This window comes from Rhizopus delemar, genomic scaffold, assembly GCF_000149305.1.
Source record: "Rhizopus delemar RA 99-880 supercont3.12 genomic scaffold, whole genome shotgun sequence".
Lineage (NCBI taxonomy): Eukaryota > Fungi > Mucoromycota > Mucoromycetes > Mucorales > Rhizopodaceae > Rhizopus > Rhizopus delemar.
This window is the reverse complement of record NW_027137838.1, coordinates 1,620,229-1,640,241: the sequence shown is the minus strand read 5'-3', so window position 1 is coordinate 1,640,241 and position 20,013 is coordinate 1,620,229. Positions and strand designations below refer to the sequence as shown.

General features: G+C 38.2%; 7 protein-coding genes and 1 non-coding gene across 8 annotated transcripts; 4 read left to right on the top strand and 4 right to left on the bottom strand.

Moving 5' to 3' along the window:
• Nucleotides 1-65, top strand: RO3G_19172 (the record flags this gene model as incomplete). Its single annotated transcript has 1 exon — nucleotides 1-65. It is a non-coding gene; the product is annotated as a tRNA-Glu (tRNA).
• A 4,538-nt stretch (nucleotides 66-4,603) lies between these two features.
• On the bottom strand, nucleotides 4,604-5,350 carry RO3G_13864 (uncharacterized protein; the record flags this gene model as incomplete). Its single annotated transcript, XM_067668448.1, has 3 exons — nucleotides 4,604-4,824; nucleotides 4,877-5,085; nucleotides 5,271-5,350. 3 exons carry the CDS (start codon nucleotides 5,348-5,350, stop codon nucleotides 4,604-4,606), a joined length of 510 nt encoding a protein of 169 aa, XP_067524549.1.
• A 1,445-nt stretch (nucleotides 5,351-6,795) lies between these two features.
• RO3G_13863 (uncharacterized protein) lies at nucleotides 6,796-8,150 on the bottom strand (the record flags this gene model as incomplete). Its single annotated transcript, XM_067668447.1, has 2 exons — nucleotides 6,796-7,459; nucleotides 8,092-8,150. The coding sequence occupies 2 exons, from the start codon at nucleotides 8,148-8,150 to the stop codon at nucleotides 6,796-6,798; spliced, it is 723 nt and encodes a 240-aa protein (XP_067524548.1).
• A 1,350-nt stretch (nucleotides 8,151-9,500) lies between these two features.
• Nucleotides 9,501-9,911, top strand: RO3G_13862 (uncharacterized protein; the record flags this gene model as incomplete). The annotated part of the gene is made up of 1 exon (XM_067668446.1): nucleotides 9,501-9,911. The coding sequence occupies one exon, from the start codon at nucleotides 9,501-9,503 to the stop codon at nucleotides 9,909-9,911; it is 411 nt and encodes a 136-aa protein (XP_067524547.1).
• Nucleotides 9,912-10,875: 964 nt separating this feature from the next.
• Nucleotides 10,876-11,387, top strand: RO3G_13861 (uncharacterized protein; the record flags this gene model as incomplete). The annotated part of the gene is made up of 2 exons (XM_067668445.1): nucleotides 10,876-11,186; nucleotides 11,378-11,387. 2 exons carry the CDS (start codon nucleotides 10,876-10,878, stop codon nucleotides 11,385-11,387), a joined length of 321 nt encoding a protein of 106 aa, XP_067524546.1.
• A 420-nt stretch (nucleotides 11,388-11,807) lies between these two features.
• Nucleotides 11,808-12,434, bottom strand: RO3G_13860 (uncharacterized protein; the record flags this gene model as incomplete). Its single annotated transcript, XM_067668444.1, has 1 exon — nucleotides 11,808-12,434. One exon carries the CDS (start codon nucleotides 12,432-12,434, stop codon nucleotides 11,808-11,810), a length of 627 nt encoding a protein of 208 aa, XP_067524545.1.
• A 449-nt stretch (nucleotides 12,435-12,883) lies between these two features.
• RO3G_13859 (uncharacterized protein) lies at nucleotides 12,884-17,572 on the top strand (the record flags this gene model as incomplete). The annotated part of the gene is made up of 1 exon (XM_067668443.1): nucleotides 12,884-17,572. The coding sequence occupies one exon, from the start codon at nucleotides 12,884-12,886 to the stop codon at nucleotides 17,570-17,572; it is 4,689 nt and encodes a 1,562-aa protein (XP_067524544.1).
• A 663-nt stretch (nucleotides 17,573-18,235) lies between these two features.
• Nucleotides 18,236-18,898, bottom strand: RO3G_13858 (uncharacterized protein; the record flags this gene model as incomplete). The annotated part of the gene is made up of 1 exon (XM_067668442.1): nucleotides 18,236-18,898. One exon carries the CDS (start codon nucleotides 18,896-18,898, stop codon nucleotides 18,236-18,238), a length of 663 nt encoding a protein of 220 aa, XP_067524543.1.
• Between the last annotated feature and the right edge of the window lie 1,115 nt (nucleotides 18,899-20,013).

The following is a 20,013-nucleotide window of genomic DNA, read 5'->3' as shown; positions in this document are numbered from 1 at the left end:
TGGTCCAGTGGCTAGGATCTGTCGCTTTCACCGACATGGCCGGGGTTCGATTCCCCGTTGGGGAAGTTAATCCCTACGGCATTTACACTGATACAGTAAGGGACAAAATCAGTCCGTTTTTTGGTTTTTTCGCCATGCCTCGCCGGGAATTTAACTTAGAGCTCCGCTTTGCTGACGAAAAATTTGACAATGTTTGTCGGAAATGGTGTTGTGACAAAGAAGTCAAAAAATGAGAAAGGTGTTGTGACGCAGTTGGTGTAACTTTTGCTGAAGAAAGGACTCAGTCCTAGGAGGGACTCAGTCGAAGGAGGGACCTCAGTCGAAGGAGGGACCTCAGTCCCTAAAGATAAACAAAAAAAAAAAAAATATAATAATCATATAAATATCCCCTCTTATAATTTGACTGAACTTCACTTTTAAAAAAATATCTTTTATTCAAATAAACATCGAGTTCCTCTTTCTTAAAACTCTTTATTTTTACTTTATAACTCAAGCAAGTCAAGTCCTTTGAAGTCAAATTAACTTCATCGTATCACTTTTATATTCTCTTATCAAGAAAACTCTTTATTACTTTTTACTGTTTGATCTACAATACAAGATCTGGTGGTCACTTACTACAAGCAAACCAAATTTATTCATTTAAACACAAATCTTTGATCTCAAATTCTTTTAAACTCTAAAGAAAAGTCAAATTTACTTCTAAACTCTTAAGGCCATAACGAGAAAAACGTTAAAATTACAGTGTAACAGTGGTCTCTTTTTGGACGAAGTACGAAACAACTCCGACATGGATTGTTAAAATAACTTAAGTTATTTTAACAACCATCGTCAAAGAAATAACAATAGCCGCAAAAATAAAAAAGGTCAAAAAAAAAAAAAATAAGAAAAAAAAAAAAAAAAATTCATATATATATATATCCCATCTTTTGTGAAGAAGTGGTTAGTCAGTTTAAATAAATCATATATTTCTACTCAATAATTAACAAACTTTAACAAGAAAGTCCCTGTTTACCTAAACTTTTTACTCTACTTTAACTTTTATCAAGAAACATCGTATTGATCTTACACATACAGTAGGTCAAAAAACTGCTGCAAGGAATTGCAAAATTCATGTTTTACAGCTGCTTGTCCATGGATACTGCACCAAACTATCTCAAACTTTGACTGTTTGTACCTCAATAGAAAGTGCGTTTATTCGTCGATTATCGGATATGGGCAATGTTTATTGGTGGAATTTGATACTGCTAAAGGTAGTATTTTAAACATCCGGTATTTTTTACTTGTTTACATATGTTTGAAATAATGAATTTTAATACAACCCAACCGGTTGCCATCACAATTTTTCTCACTTTTGACGTGATTAGAATGTTATCTGTATTTAAGAGTGCTTACAATTCCTTTATTTTAAATTTTATATTCCCTTGTTTAAATTATTTCTCGTTTTTAGCCTCTCGTCAATTGCATGCATAAATCACTGTCAGAGGAGAAAGTAAACGATCTCAAACAGACATTAACCGGATCCACATCAAAATATGATATTGCTAAGGAGACTGGATTACATGAATCAACTGTTAGTAGATACTTTATAACGTTGTTTTCAAGTAGGGCAGTGAGCACAGGTGATAGACCTGCAGTAGTCTCCAAAGTGACGAAGCGGTTAATCAAAAGAAAAGTCATTGAACGGGTTTTAAAGACTTCCAAAGAGGTATACCGGGAGCCTGTTGGATTTGGCTACGATATCTCATACCAGTCAGAAATTAACGTACTGAAATCAATGGAGTTCCATTTTCTGATAGAAAAAAAGGAGCCATTTCAGACAAAAGTGCATACGTAGCATCAGTTGAAATGGAACAAGGAGCATCAGGATTGGGCAATGGTTGACTGACAACAAATCGTTTACTTTAATGAAACCAAGATCAACGTATAGGGCTTTGATGGTGATAATCACTATCGGAAAAGGCCAAGTGACCTTTTTCAACATCATGACCTGGATTTTGTAATTCAGCATGAAGCTAGCAAATTGATGTCCTGGTGTTGTATAACCTCTGAAGGACCAGAATATGCTTGCTGAATTTACGATGGAAAGTTGTACTCGGGTGTTTACCAGCATATTTTGAACACTACGCTTCGTGATACTATGAAGTACTACAATTTCGACTGGTCCAACATTTAGTTTTAGCATGATAATAACACAAAGCACAAGGCATAATTTACAATGGCCTAGTTATGTAGTAACCAAGAGAGCTATATTAACGATTGGCCAGCTCAGAGCCCGGACTTAAATTCAATCGAGCACGTATGGCATCCATTGAAGTTGTAGCTCAATTATTACGAACGTAGAGAAAAGAACGCAGATGTGCTTTGGGAACGCGTTAATGAAATATGAACTGACTTCGATAAATATCTTTGCCAAAGGCACGTAGATAACATTTCGGAAAGAACTCAAGAGATTATTAATAGAAAAGTAGGACCAACTAAATATTAATAAATAAGTTCATTCCGTTCAAATTTTCATTTTTTCAAATTTTCAAATTGCGCGCTTCTTACTTCCTTCAATACTTACCCAATAGGGCTTAAACTCTTTCAAACTTTTCACAACATGTAGGAAATCTACTGTGTGGGAACAGAGGCAGTTTGTGCCATTGTAACAGGATGTGCGCTACAAAAACCAAGAAAAATGGATTCCTTGCAGCAGTTTTTTGACCTACTGTAAGATCTGGTGGTCACTACTTATCAAGCATCTGCTTAAATTCCATACAAAACAACAACTTACAAGGCAATCACAACCTTAAATCAAGCTTTACAAGCAAACTTTACCCAATTTAACACTCAAACTTGCAAGCCAACCTTGAAAATAACAATGGTGTTTTTTATTTTCCGACATGTTATGAGAAGATACAGTGGGTCAAAAAACTGCACCAACGCAACTCAGTTTTTCGGGAATACCAGTATAGCTCTATCAGTTTAACAGCAAACATTACGAAACTTGGAACAAAAAGAGTTACTATTGTTACTATTTATTGACAAAAGTTTCAAATTCAGATGCGGAGAATTGATCTAAAGAACACTCAGCAAAAAGAGGAGGTCGGTTGGTGCAGTTTTTTGACTTTTATAATATTAGTGGATCCACCCTTCTCTGCTAAGACTGCTTGCATTTTGTCGGGCATACTGTCTATATATTTGATGCATTATTCCTTAGTAAACGAATTCCATTCATTTTCGACTCTTTGCCACAGTTTATGGATGCTGGTCGCCCTATTATCATACATATTCAGCTTTAACTTCAAATGATGCCATATATGCTCAATAGGATTAAGGTCTCGACTTTGTGTTGGCTAATTGTCAATGTAAATCATGCCACTATCCTTCATTAATTGTGTCGTAGACTTTCATCGATGTTTAGGATCATTGTCATGCTAAAATACCGACGTTTCCCAATTAAGACCATAGTACTCCATAGTGTCTTTTAGACTTGTACCAAGGATTTCTTGGTATACCTCTGAATTCATGGTACCATCATAGGTCTGACATGTGTATCCAGGTCCTTCGCTGGTTATACAGCCCCATAACGTGAGACCACCGCCTCCATGCTTCACAGTAACGTCGATATGGTGAGGATGTAAACGATCACATTTTCTTTTACAGTAATACTTGCCACCATCAGAGCACCAAATGTTGATTTTTGTCTCACCAGAAAAGACGACACGTCGCCAATCATGTACTGTCCAATATTGATGCTTTTTTGACCATGCTAATCGAGCCTTCTTGTGCTTTTCAGTCAATAATGGCTTTTTCTTGGCTAAATGAAAGATTTACCGTCCATCTCTTTGGAAGCCTATAGCGGCGCTAAGATTGAGCGTACAGACGTATGCTATACATCATTCGAAAGCCTGGGTTGTCTATTTTTAGACGATGTAACATTAATTTCCAGAAAAGGTAATATGCGGGAAATAATTAGGAAAGAAAACAGGCGCTATAGGCCCTGATTTTTATAGTTATCAATGAAAAATTTCTTTATTTATTTTAAGCACTTCGGAGTTTTTTTACGGGCGTACTAGGTGCTGAAGTATCATTTTCATCAGATTTGCTATCGAAATCGTCATCTGAGATAAAATAAATGGCTCTTCATCGCCCTGATCACCAGTGGCATCTTCAAAGACGGTTGTGAGCAACGATACCAATGGACCTTGGTCGGCAATGCCTGCTCTGGTGAACGACACTTGCGAAAAGCAAGCAAGCATTGCCTTCCAGTGATTGCCAGCATGTTTTCTTCGCCAGATGAATTCCACTAATTTCCATGGCATCATCGATGCTGTGCGATGACGGCTGGTCACTCCTCGTTTGATACCATTCCAAGTACCTAATAGCAGGTTGTTAGCATTGTTTAAGAATTCTATGATCTACAGAAGTATGTACCTTCTATTGTGTTAGTGCAGGCACCTGTCTTTGGATCGCGAAATGTTTTGGAGTGATTGACCGTTTGAACAACTAAATTTCGGCTTGGATCGCTGTCAATCCCCTTATGGCCTTTCCAGCAGTCTACCATGACAAGTGAGCCTGTAAACAAGGGTTAGGTGTACTGATCATCAAGTATATACATATTTCAAATGTTACCATCCTTAGCAAAAGTATCGATTATGAGCTTCAAGGTATTTTGGTTGCGGTTAGGTACCGTCAGCAAGAACACCTTACGTTCGGGCGTGCGCTCTACACCTCCAACAACCCAAACACCGTCTACCCTCTTTCCCTTATTGTACTTTCTTTTACCAAATTTGCTCTCATCTATTTCAACAACAATTGGCTGTCCATCACTGCCAACCCTACCTAAGTATGACTAATTAATTACATACTCTGATATCAACAAAGCATCATGTACCAACTTGAACATCTTCAATTCGAAGATCTGCCTCCATTACTTGATAGATATCTTTGACAATGCTGCGGACAGTTGGCAGGTTAAGTCCAGTCATGGTAGATATTGTTCCGTTTGGAACTTGCAGCAGAAAGAGATACACTACTAACAGTGTTTGATGGATAATTGACTTGCGACCTTGAAAGAAGGATCCATCCAGGTAAGAAATACGGCTACGACCGCACGCACAGGTGGTTGAGCCGCATCGCCAAAAGAATCCATCCCTGCTGGACTGGTTCAAGCGCATTTCGGAGCCTTCCTTGCACTTGCGCGATGAAAAAAAGGCACCGTTCTCCTTCAAGTAACTTTTACCAGTTGCCTTTAGTTATTTTCCCTCCCACTTAAAAAATAAACTTACTTCAATGTACATTCAGCCGTCATAGTTCTTTCAGCGATGTATGCAAGAGTTGGCATGTTGTTAGCAGCGTTAGAAGACATTGGAGATTGATAAAACTGATAAAAAGATGAAGGAAAGAAAAAAAAAAACAGAAATAACAGGCCTTTTTATATTTTTTTTACATGTTTTGTTATCTGTCCGAAATCAGCCGATAGATAGGCAGCATCTCCGCAACGGGAATTCGTTTTACCATACAGAACCGATAAAATTTTTCCGAAAACTTTTGATATTTCCAAAAAAAATAATAAGTTACTTAGACCCAAAAATAATGCAAAAAGTAGACTATGTTTGCTGAGCGTCTACCGGGAATCGAACCAACGCCTTTAGAATGAGAAGCCATTAGCATAACCCAACAACCACAAATGTTGATTTGCCGATTCTCGTTTCGCAAGCCTTTTTGTCATACAATTTTTGGTTTTTGGAGCTGTTTTTCTCGACCTGCAGAAGTCGTATCTCGGTCCGGACTTTTTTCATGACCTTCTACTTGTCATCCCTCTTGAGTGAAGTAATGAACAAGGAAGAAAAAATGACTGTTCTTAGTAGATCTCGCAATTGGCCAATTTTGGCTTAATAAACTCCGCTTAAAAATGATGTAATCGTGTTCTGTGACCCCAATTACCATATTAATCATACCAAACTCCGCACGCGGAGTTTGTATATATATATATAGTAGATGGACGGTAAATCTTTCATAGATCCCTTTTTCTTTTTGATCTCAGCATAAATTTCAACTGAATGTAAGATATTAATTGCCGATTGATACGACATAGGGTGTCCAAGCTCCTCCAACTTCATTTGCACATCCTTGGCAGTCTTCAAACAACCTGTGATCACTTGTCTCTTGATGTATCGACGTGTTGACTCTGCCACAATGCTTGGTATACCTCCTCTTTTACGTATTTTATCGTGTATCCACTTATTTGCATACCTATTGACGGTATTTCTATGCACTCCAACACGTTTCCCAATGACTGCGAGGTCAGCACTGTTCTCTAATAATGCTTTGATACTGTTTTGAATATCGGATGGAAGCTTTTTGGGCATTTCTAATGATGGATGGATACTGACGATGTACAATGGGTTTGGGTAAAGCAGGAAAGAAAAAAAAAAGAAAACAATTGCAAAAATCATTATTTTAAGGTTCTCAGTTTGACTAGATATAGGAAAGATTAGATTAAATCTGCCGGAATAGTCTTAGTCCGGACATATGATATCAAATACCTTTTCATTTTAAAAGTCAAAAAACTGCACCAACCGACCTCCTCTTTTTGCTGAGTGTTCTTTAGATCAATTCTCCGCATCTGAATTTGAAACTTTTGTCAATAAATAGTAACAATAGTAACTCTTTTTGTTCCAAGTTTCGTAATGTTTGCTGTTAAACTGATAGAGCTATACTGGTATTCCCGAAAAACTGAGTTGCGTTGGTGCAGTTTTTTGACCCACTGTATATGGAAAACAATGAATTTTTATTTTTTTTGAATTTCGATTAGGACTTGGTATCGCGGCCCTTACGCTGGATTACGTCCCGAACTCGACGGGGCGTGGAGTGAATAAGATTTCTACAGTACTCTGGAGCTGCTAGGTCATACCAAAGCTTCGAAACCCGGTCAAAAAATGCTTGGTCAGTCTCAATCACGGAAGGGGGTGGTCTTGTCATCTGTTCCCTCTTTTTAAGCATGGCCCATGCATTTTCAATCGGGGTAAGGTCAGGAGAGTATGCTGGCCAACTCAGGAGCTTAACCTTGTTCTTTTGGAACCATTTTGAAGGAGCTGAAGCACAATGGATGCTTGCATTATCTTGTTGAAAGATCATGTCACTACATCGCAGACTATAATACTTCAATGTCTCCTTGTATTCCTCCTCAAGTACTGATGTGTACAGCCCACCATTTACATTACTTTGTAGCCAGAACATGTAGCCCCCTCCATGTATAGTTATGCAACTCCAAAGCATAATCCCGCCTCCTCCATAAGCATGTTTCTTCTTGTAGTGATGGTCTCGATAAGGTGCATTATCCTCTTTCCAAGCGTATTCTAGACCATTAGACCCTCTTTTTTGGATCTTTGTCTCATCAGAAAAGACAACGCGTTCCCAATCAGTCTCGGACCAGACTTTATGAGCCTTTGCCCAATCATATCGTGCCTTTTGCCTGTCATTATTAAGTGGAAGTGCCGTCTTTTTTTAGCCGATTTTAGACCTTTGCGTTTGAACGTACAAGTAATTGTTTTTGGATTGACTGATCGATCTGGTTTTTTAACGTCAAAGGAGGCATCAGATGCGCTTTTAGATAAGCCTAGTCTTATATCTCTAGCTGCTTTAGTTTCCTCCCTAGGTGTGAGTAAACGATGTCTACCCGCGCTATTTTTTGACTGCATCTTGGTTTTCCTTGAAATTCTTCGAATCATGGACTTTCCACAGCCTACTTTCTTTTGAATTACATCCCATGGAATGGAGTGGTTCAATATGTTTTCAATTTGGGCATGTTTGTCGGCATTCTTTGCTGTCATGGCGTGTTTGGCTAATCTGAGATGAGGTAAACGGGGAAAAAGAAAAAATGTAAAAAAATAAAATGAGCTAAAATATGAGAGCGCGTAAGCGTTCACTGACGTTATAAGACATACCAAACTAAATTTCAAGTCAATCCAGTGTCTATTTCTGGAGATATTGTACCTAACGCAAAATCGGGCGTTAGCAACAATTACGGAAAATCGCTTTTTCCGCGATAACTGCAGAAGAAATGGTGATAGAAGCAATTAGGTTACACCAATAATTTTGTCTAACCTGCATGCAAATTTTTTATCAGCTAAGCGGAGCTCTAAGTTAAATTCCCGGTGAGGCATTGCGAAAAAACCAAAAAACGGACTGATTTTGTCCCTTACTGTATATGCAGCTATCAGACCGGAAAAACCTCCTGAAGTCGGAACCGCAACCCCATATCCAAAAAATAGACAAGCTAAGGACAAAGGAAAGCAAGTAGCAGGACCTTTTGTGACGAAACGAGTAACAACAAGAAGTCATATCGAAGAAGTTAATCCGACAACTAGACCAAAGGTATCAATGCAACCACAAAACATTGAAGTTGACATGGACTTGCCTATACAAGAAAAGCAGAAGCATAAGACACCTAGAATAAAAAGAACACAACCTGACATCAAATACGACATTGTATCAGATGTGTTACGACACAAAGCCGACATAGGTATACAGTAGGTGGAAAAATGGTCCGGATGTTTTTAGAATATTCACAAATATTACCGTAGCTTTACCAAATCTCAACCAAATGAAACGAAACAAACATTATTTTGAAGCGAAAACATTACTATATTTTTAGTAAAAATTTGATACGTCACACAACATTTCAAAGGGAGCCACGAGAGATCAAACATTTGAGCAACATCCGGACTGTTATGTTCTGGTAAAGTAAAAGAAATAACAAAGATAAACCAAAAGAATACTTTTTGAGACTGAACTTTATTTAAGACAATCTTAATTCTTAAAAAGAAAACATTACAAAGTCTACTATTTATATTCTTCTATCAGTTGGCGGGTAAATGAGTAGTTATGAGCGTAGATCCAATCATTGACACGTTTGATTGAATAATGATCACTGAATCGATTATGAAAATTTTTAATTCGTTGTTTTTATAGATCTTATTATTCTTTAACTGACCTGGGAGAATTGTCCCGTCTTCATTGAGAGGGAAGATATGTTTATATGAAATACCTCCAGTCAGATCAAAGTTGACTAGGTACCTGATCTATTATTATTCATTTACAGAAATGATGAATAGTAAAGATCATGACTTATTTAGTGTTCATGTTTACTTTATAGAATGAATCTAATAGTGATAGTTTTATATAAAAAAGAAGAAGAATATATTTTATTTAATAAAGATTTAAATTATTATCTTTTATCAATTTTAATATACTTCTTTTAGTTGTGATTATTCAATGTCCGTTATGATCAGACTCTGTTCTACAACACGGACCATTTTTCCGGGTGCCTCATAAGATTTTAATTACCAAGATTGTTCAATGCCGCTGACTCAGAAGTCATCTCTTCCGTTTCAGATAATTAATAATACATTAGATTCATATTAATAATAAAAAAAAATATAAATATCTACATTTTTTTTGCTGATTTAGCATACGTTCGTCTTCTTCCGTTATTATTGTTGTTTTATATAAACATGGTTCGCTCTTTGCCTTTGGATGTACAAAATAACATCAAGTCCTTACTCAAATCTGGTCACCCTTACTCATTAATCATAGAACGAGTACCTGGAGTCAAGAAAAGCACCATCAATGACTATAAGCGAAGATGGTTTTCAAACATGAGGCCCATTAAATCAGGCCGTAAGTCCGAAATTACTGCTACTACCAAGCCTTACATCAGACGGTCAGTCATAACAGGTAAATTAAAGACCGGGAAGGATGTACAACGATATTTATGTGATATTGGATGCGTAATTGGCTACTCTGCTTGCTTAAAACTTTTAAAATCGATGGGATTCCATGCCCGTATCAAGAAGCACAAGCCGTTTTTAGAGGCTATTCATATGAAAAAGCGACTTACATGGGCCAATGACCACAAGGATTAGACAAAAGATGATTGGCGTTGTATGGTATTCTCTGACGAGACTAAGATAAACGTTTGGGGATCAGACGGTGTGAAATACTACCGGAAGAGACCAGATGACAAGCTCCGATTCCACCATCTTGACTTGACAGTAAAAGGAGGGGGAGGCAGCGTTATGATGTGGGGTTGTATTACATACAGTGGCCGTCAAAATTGGTCGCATGTTTTCATATTTTGCCTATACAGACTACCTTCTACTTCATTTCTTGGCGTATTACAATAATATATACATCATTCGAAAGAGCAAACTCTGGAAAATCATATGGTAGCACAGAAATCACCGTAGACCCAATATACTGGTAATAATGGGCCCTCAAAGTCCGACGGTACATGCGACCAATTTTGACGGCGTTTATAAGTAAACATTTTTACACACTTTATTTAAAAAAGTCAATACTTATGTTGTATCCACACAACTAATAAAGTGAACATTCATGGATAAACTTGGATACTACAGAATTATAGTCTAACCAGATCTCTATTAATAAACGTGAGAATTCTGCAATAGCCAATCTTGCCCTGTTGTCCTACCAGCGTTCTAAAAGACTATATCGGAACCTGATTACAACAACGGCAGTTCAATCCTATTCTATAATTATCGTTAGATCAATAGTTTAATTACTTCATTGTCCCTTGATTCGTCAAGTAGACAGCGGCTATTGATTATCCACTATCCTTCCTTATATTCCATATCATTCTTTTAACCGATCAATTGAAATAGCGGTAAAGACCCAGACATTCAAAAAGTATAAATACCCTCAATATTTTTATTAATAAAGTCATATATAATCTTTAGCTTCACAACTATCGTCTTTTTGTAGTTTTTGTCTTCTATTTCATATTTGGCAAAACATTTTTTTTGTGAATTCTTTATTGACTTTATTTTTAAAAACAACCCTCTTTTTATTACTACCTACCTTACCACTATGTCAAACTCAAATGACTTTAACTCTGCTGCTGCTGGTTCTTCCAGTAGTAATGATAAAACTTATCCTGATAACGCCCGTCGTATGTCAGATGTATCTACCTTATCTTCAGAGGCACAGTCCTCTGGAATGACCACGTCCGCAGTTTCTTCTGGTTCTTTTGAGCCTAGAATCGCAGCTCCATCCATCCACTCTTCTATTGAGGAGTTGGATTCCACCATCATCGGTGCCACCCAAGTTATCCTTAACTTGTCTGTTCGTCTTCTTTCCACGACCCCTGAGTCAGAGGAAGATAGCATGGTGCGCGCCAAGTACAGTAGCGGACAAAACTGGTGCACAAAACTTTTTTTCAGCTATAAGCTACCATTACTTGCTCATTACAGTTGCAATATCTATGAAACTATATCAGATGGAAGGCGTACTAAATGTTGCAAATTGTGCAAAGTTTAATCATTGCATTGCCAAAAATGAGGGAGAACCAAGCCTTTATTTATAAGAATAGATATTTTTAAAAAAAACCATAAAAGTGATTAAAACCTAAAAGTTCGTATAATTGCCTCGTCTTTTGATAACAGCAGCAATTCGTTTTGGCATGCTTTCATAGTATGGCTGCATATCACTTTCAGTAAAAGAGTTCCAATCTTTATCGATTCTTTTCCAGAGATCGTCCATGCTTCTTGGTGTGGTATCGTATTGAGACAGCTTTGACTTTAACTGTCGCCAAACATATTCAATAGAATTTAGATCGGGACTGTGTGGCGGCCAATCTTTTAATACCGATATCCCATTATCAGATAACCAGTTAGTGGTATGCCTTGACTTGTGCTTTGGGTCATTGTCATGTTGAAACAAAACATCACAATGTTTCAAACCATAATATGCTAGGCTTTCTTGATACGTAGTAGACAAAATATGGGTGCATAATTTTGAATTCATTGTGCCATCATATACTCGATAAGCATATCCTGGTCCTCGAGATGTAATACAGCCCCAAAGCTAACAGATCCGCCGCCATGCTTCATTGTTTGATTAACATGAAAGGATCGCCAAGGTTGATCGACTTGCTTCCAATAGTAGCGTATACCATCGGCACCCCAAACATTGATTTTGGTCTCATCGCTGAAGATCACAGACTTCCAGTCCTCCACAGTCCATGATGCTTTGTCGCGACACCACTTCAATCGCTTTTTCTGGTTTGTATAGCTGATGAAAGGCTTGTACTTCTTAATTCCAGACTTGAAGCCTATCTTTCTAAGAAGCCTTCTGACCGACCGTTTGCTAATACTGTATCCTAAGGACCTCAAAAAGAGCTGAGCATCAGAAGCTGTGCGTAAGAGTCCTTGTCGAAACTTTAGACGGATGATTGCATTAGTTATTTTTTTAACTACGACCGGTCGACCACCACGGTTACGAGCCTTGATGTTCTTTTCTTCCTTTCTTATCCTGTTGATCGTCCATTTAGAGACTCCTGTTGTTCTAGAAATATCCATTGTCGTACGACCTGAGCGTATTCCAGATTTCACAGCTTCTCTTTTATCGTTGCTGATTTTTTTGGGCATAGGGTGCTGGTACTTTGTTAAAATGGATAGGGTAAAAATAAGAAGTGAAATTCATAGAGAGATACAAATTAGGCAAGGGTTTATATATTTTTTAAAAGCTATTGGAATGCACTAGTGTATTATAAAATTTTACAGCAAACTAGAAAGAAATGGGTAGATTTGAAAGAAGGCTAGACAAGTACTACATTTTTGGCGAAAATTGAAATATTCAAAAAATCACTAAAAATGACCTTATTCCTGAAGGATGTCCGGCACAGTTCCGGTTTACCTAGCATAATGCATATTTTAGACTGCCTTTCAGATGGTATATGCCACAAATGTCGCAGACATATAGCGGAGATGCAATGCTGATTTTAATTTTTGTGCACCAGTTTTGTCCGCTACTGTACGAAGCCTGCTCCAAGGACCTAGAGAGACTAGTTCATACTAGATATCTCCTCCAACGAGCTATGACCCATGCTGTTCCTACCGCTTGGACTGGTGCACCTCAGGTTGCCCCTGCAGCCTTGAATGTTGTACCTCCAAACCTACCCCTCATGCAGTGGAAGGGTGCGGTCTTTGACCCATCTGCCCCTGTCTCTGTGGATGTTAAGCACTGCTTAAAAAAGTTTCAGGACGTGATGTTCGCACATGGTCTTGATCTTGATCAGCACTGGCTTCGTCTTCTCCCTCCCTGCTTGTCGTCTAGTCAACGTACTTGGCTTGATGAATATCAAGAAAAGGAGGATGTCCATACGTGGAGTCAGTTCAAAAAGGCTTTTACTGGCCATTATGGTGTTGGTTCGGCTGAAGAAAAGGCCACGTCTACAACGGAGTTGTTACGCATCTCCATGACTGCTGCTGAGACTGTTGACCAATACGTTGAACGTTTCAACAACCTCCGTCGCTTGGCACAGATCCAAGATCGCTGTGTCTTGACTCGTTGCTTTCTGATCGGTCTTCATGCCGACATTTACAAGAAGGTGATCGTGTCCTTAGCCAATTGTACGGATGCGCAAAAAGAATCGGTCGACTACGTTGTCAAGTTGGCCAAGACTTTGTACCATTCATTGTACAAAGTACGTAGAGTTGCTAACGCTTCTCACACTTCTGCTGGCCCCTCCATGGTCAATGACTCCTCTTCTTCTGGTCGGAAGAAATCCTCTGCTTTTGTCTCTGGTTCTGCTGTTCGTGCTGCACCTTATCCAAAGGCTTCTAGGAAGTATTGCAGCTTCCATAAGACCACCACCCATAGCAACGATGAATGTCGTGCTATGAAGAAATCTTCCTCTCTTTCTCCTTCTTCGGGTTCTACCCAAGTTGATGTCTCCTCTGGTTCTGCTGCCTCTCAGTGGAATTCAAGAAACCAACCTTCCGGTTTGGGACGTCCGTGCCGCTCTTGTGGTGCTGACAACTGGCGTCCTGGTCATCGATGCAAAGGAAAGGGTCGCTCAACTGGCTCTTCGGCTGACGACTCTGATCTTGCTGGGCCTTCTCATTTGTTTCGCGGAATGAGTCGATCCCCTGCTTCTTCCTTGTCTTCCGTTGCCTCTTCTGGTAACGATGTTTCTGCCTCTGTTGGTTCTTCTGCCACTCCTACTACAAGTAGTAGTGATGCTTCTTCCGGTCGTAAGACTGATGCTGCTGGTCCCGTTGTCTCTGTTCCCGATTCGTCGGATGATATGGACATTGATGTTGCAGAAGCCCTTACTGTGGCTGAAGCTGCTCAGGCCTGTAAGTACATTACACATCACATCTTTTCTAAAGCGCCTTCAAACACTAATACGCTTTATGTTCCTATTATTGTAGAGCACATCAAAACATGGGCCATGATTGATACCGGTTCAACTTTTTCGTGTGTGTCTCCTTCGTTCTGTTCGTCGCTTGGTTTAGTTCCAACACCTAATCCAGGATCGATCAAGTTAGGACATAATAGTTCAAGTATTGTAAGCCGGTTAGGCATAATAAATCTTACTGTTTATTATAACCAAATCCGTTTGCCATATGAATTTGAAGTGTTTGATTTTAGCAGTGATGTCCCCATTTGTTTAGGACTTGACATTTTGCCTAAACTAAGAATAGGTTTAACAGGATTAGCCACTTCTTGGTTAAATTCTAATATTCCTAAAATACCTGATCCAGTTAACCCTGATGACTATAAGCCAAATGAAACTCCTGTTGGCACTAAACAGGAAAGACAGCAATTGATGAGCACTATTCAACCTTTGTTAGATGCTAATACGAGTATCCCCATGTCTTCTCATTGTAATTTACCTGGTGCTATCATTACTCTTGATACTGAACCCAATGCCTTTGCTTATCGAAGACAACCCGATATTGCTATTGCTAACAGAAAAATCATGGAAGACCAAATTCAAACTTGGTTGGATGATTGTGTCATTGAACCTGCTCCTTCCAATACTCGCTTCAACAACCCTATTTTTCTTGTTGGAAAAAAGGATGTTAACGGATTATACACTAAGAAAAGAGCAGTTATTGATCCACGTATACTTAACCAACTCGTGAAGAATGTTGATAGAATGCCTTTACCTCTAATCAGTGATCTTCATCAACGTATGGGTTCTGCTACTATATTTACTACTTTCGACATACGAGCATGCTTTCATCGTTTTCTTATCCAAGAATCTGATAGACCTAAAACCGCATTTACTCATCCATTCACTGGTATGCAGTATCAATTTCGTCATTGTCCTTTTGGCTTGACAAGTACCGGTAACATTGTACAGCGTGTTCTTACAAATTTGTTCGCAGATCTTCCCTACACTGCACTCTATATTGATGATCTATGTGTCTTCAGCTCTGGTGACATGAATCAACATATTGAGTATGTCCGTGAAGTGTTGAAACGTCTTACTGCTGCAAACTTAATTATTAATGTTGAAAAGACACATTTTGCACAAAGTTGTGTAAACATTCTTGGATGGACTATTGGTAACAATGGTTCTCTAATCCCTGATCAACGTAAACTGACAAATATACATTCTTGGCCCACACCTAAAACTGGTAGACAAGTCATGAGTTTTCTTGGATTTGCAAACTATTTCCGTAATAGTTTACCTATGTTTTCTCGCTTGACTGCTCCACTTGACCGGTTACGATCTCTTAATTCTTTAAAAGGAATTTGGAATGAAACCCATGAATGCAGTTTTCGTAACATTAAGGATGCCTTGGTGAATGCCCCAGTTATTCACATTCCTAACCTTAAGTACCCATTCTACGTCGCAACAGATGCTAGTGCTTATGGTATCGGCGGTGTCGTTTATCAAGTCATCGACCAAGTCATTCAATATAACGCCTTTGCTGCAAGATCTCTTTCTCCTACCGAACGTCGTTATCATACAAACAAACGAGAGTTGTTAGCGATTGTATTCATGTTTGAGAGATATAATAAATGGTTATATAACCGTCATTTTACCTTGACAACTGATCACAAAGCCTTGATTTACATCAAGAAGCAAGTTGTTCCAAATGCTGCCATGCTTGTTTGGTTTGAAACAATTTTCGAATATTCCTTTGATATTGTTCATTGTCCTGGCATTAAGAATATTATCCCAGACGCACTTAGTCGTTTATTCCCAGATGACAATAAACTGGAGGGGGGTAACAATGTCAACAATGTTGCCATCTACAGTATCCGTGGTAAAGAAAAAGAAAAAAGAAAACCAACTTTTAAAGAAAAATCTAAAAGTTATGAAACACAAACATATGCAGTCACTTCTGCAACATCATCATCATCATCAAAACCCTTATTGCATCGCGCTTTGCAATATGAAGATTATATCACACCTCCTCCTGAGGAAAGAAAAGATATAATATTAAAGGCTCACTTATTAGGCCATTATGGAATTAAAGCCATAGAACAAACCATTCATGGTGATAAACTCCATTGGATTAATTTACGTCAAGATATTCAGGATGTCATATCCAAGTGTCACGAATGTAAAATGTTTAATATTGCCAAAACAGGTTATCATCCCCCTAGAAGTATCCTACCTGACGGACCTCTAGATCATTGGGTTATGGACCTCGGCACTTTTAATATAACATCTACGAGCGGAAATAATTTCCTTCTTGTCATGGTTGATTTATTTTCTCGCTTTACTATCTTGAAAGCCATTCCTGATAAACAAGCTCTTACTATTGCCAAACAGCTTGTTGATATCTTCTGTACTTTCGGCTGGCCTAAGGTCATTGCTAGTGATAACGGAAAAGAGTTTACTGCTACCATCGTCACTGAACTTATTAATAACAGTGGTATCGATAAGAGAGTGTCTAACCCTTTTAATCCCCTTGGTAACTCAGTCAATGAAGCATTTGTAGGAATTGCTAAAAAGACTATTGTTAAACAGTTACAAGGAAGAAAAGAAGATTGGGATCTATATGTACCTGCAACCCAATATGCTATGAATCTGAAATATTCCAGACTTCATAAGAGTAGACCATATACAGTAATCTTCAATAAAGTACCAAATGATATGAAAGATTATTCTCATATTAAACCCACTCTTAGAAGTGAAGCTGTAGATTCTAAAGCAATAGAAAACAGACTTAAATATGCTACTGAAGTCGTTATCCCTGCTCTTGCTAAACGCATTAAGGAAACTCAGGATGTAGACAATGCATATTTTATGAAAACAAACAAAATCGTTCACACACCATTCCCACTCCATAGTGAAGTCATGATTAAAAATGTGAATAAGGAAAACAAAACTGATCCGTATTACGAAGGTCCTTTTTATATAAGTGGAATGACAACTAATGGCAGTTACATATTAGTTGACAAACAAAATAACCTCTTATCAAGAGATGTACCAACCTCACACTTAAAACTTATTGCATTACCCAGCAATAAAAGTGCAGAATCAATCGATGACCAACATTATGAGATTCAAGCAATTATACAACACAAAGGAACTCCAGGTAATTACCAGTACCTTGTTCATTGGAAAGGATACGATGATCCTATGGATTACACTTGGGAACCTACTTCTAGTTTTGATGATCGATCTTCAATTGAAACATATTGGGCTCGTCGTCAAGCAGGTAATAATACTGCTGTCTCAAAGAAAGCAAGATTACCCAAACGTACCGTTCCTACTCGTGATCATCACAGTAGAAGCAAGAGATCAAGACGTTAAATTGTCTAAGTAGTTGACCGTCTTTTTCCCTAAGACAATTTTTCCTAAAGAAGGTTTTTTTTTACTATCAGGTTTTTATGACAACTTACTACTACGATCTACCCTCAATTATACTATGTCTATTTATCTGCCCTATGATCATTATCGCACTTATTGTGTATGACAATTACTTTTTCCTGAATCTTCACTTATCCTTTTACCGTTTGCTTCAAACTAGAAGGGGGCAATGTTGTATCCACACAACTAATAAAGTGAACATTCATGGATAAACTTGGATACTACAGAATTATAGTCTAACCAGATCTCTATTAATAAACGTGAGAATTCTGCAATAGCCAATCTTGCCCTGTTGTCCTACCAGCGTTCTAAAAGACTATATCGGAACCTGATTACAACAACGGCAGTTCAATCCTATTCTATAATTATCATTAGATCAATAGTTTAATTACTTCATTGTCCCTTGATTCGTCAAGTAGACAGCGGCTATTGATTATCCACTATCCTTCCTTATATTCCATATCATTCTTTTAACCGATCAATTGAAATAGCGGTAAAGACCCAGACATTCAAAAAGTATAAATACCCTCAATATTTTTATTAATAAAGTCATATATAATCTTTAGCTTCACAACTATCGTCTTTTTGTAGTTTTTGTCTTCTATTTCATATTTGGCAAAACAACTTAGTCCAACGACCTTTTGCTTTAATGACTGCAGCACACCTTTTCGGCATACTTTCGATGTATTTCTGGCATTCTTCTTTAGAAATGGCATACCTGGTTTGACCTATTCGCTCCCATAGCTCATGCATACTAGTTGGTGGTGCCTCATAGCTATGAAATAGCTCTCTCTTTAAATGAGCCCACATATGCTCTATGGGATTTAAATCCGGGGACTGAGGAGGCCATTCCAATGCTTCAAATGGCTGCTGGTTGATCCATTCTTTCACTATCTTTGATGTATGCTTTGGATCGTTGTCCTGCTGAAACACTACTTTGGAGGAATCCAAGCCATAACTTTCCATTGTCTTGAGTAAATCATCTTTTAAGACCTCAAGATAGCCTTCACTATTCATACGATGACCAACATCAACTATCCATCCAACACCTTCCCATGTAAGGCAGCTCCAGACCATGATATTACCACCCCCATGCTTGACGGTTTGCTGTACATGTCGCGAGTTCAATTCCTCATGAGGTAGTTTCCATGCATAGGCCTTTCCATCGGATGCAAAACGATTTACTTTAGTCTCATCTGAGAATATGACTCGTTTCCAGTCGTCCACAGTCCAATGTTGGTGCGATTTGGCCCACTGAAGGCGTTTCATGATGTTTTGGCTACGTAGCAAAGGTTTTTGAGGCTTGACAAATGCTATAAAGCCAGCTTTTTTAAGAACGCGGCGCACTGTACTATCACTTAAAGATATCCCAAATTCTTCTTTTAGAGCTTTTTGGATCTCTACAGCATTATTTTTTCTTCCTAAGGTGACTAATCTCCGGATGTAGTTCACCATGCGTTGACTAATTAGAGATGGCCGACCAGCTTCATTAACATTTCCACTTATCTTAAGAGATGAGCGGTACTTCTGAACAGTGGTACGACTAACGCCAACTTGCTTCGCTATTTTGCTGTTTGACTTCTTGAATCTCAGCAATGAGTAGATGCTGTTTACTTTGTCATTTGAAATTGCACGCATGTCGGATCTGCAATGGTATAATGTCTTAATGGCGTGCTGCAATTTAACAAAAAAACACTTACATGTAAATGATATTACGATGAAAGAAGAAAGAGAGGAAAAAAATATAAAAAAATTATTATTAAGCCGCATTTTTGTGACTACATTATGTTAGTTATAAACGCCGTCAAAATTGGTCGCATGTACCGTCGGACTTTGAGGGCCCATTATTACCAGTATATTGGGTCTACGGTGATTTCTGTGCTACCATATGATTTTCCAGAGTTTGCTCTTTCGAATGATGTATATATTATTGTAATACGCCAAGAAATGAAGTAGAAGGTAGTCTGTATAGGCAAAATATGAAAACATGCGACCAATTTTGACGGCCACTGTACAATGGTCCTGGGTATGCTTGTCGTATTTATGATGGAACAATGAAGAAAGAGGATTATGTACATATATTGGATACAACGCTAATGGACACTCTAAATTACTACAATTATGATCCTAAAACCATTTACTTCCAGCAGGATAACGATCCAAAACATACGTCAAAGGTTGCAAAAGTTTGGTTTGAAGAAAACAACTTCGATAGCAAGTCTATTTATAGTTGGCTTGCTCAGAGCCCCGATCTAAAACCAATTGAACACATTTGGCACCACCTGAAGTTAAAATTAAGTGCGTATGAAAGCAGAGCTAAAGGCGTTCATGAACTATGGGATCGAATTGAAGAACAATGGGCGACCTTTACAAAAGATGATTGT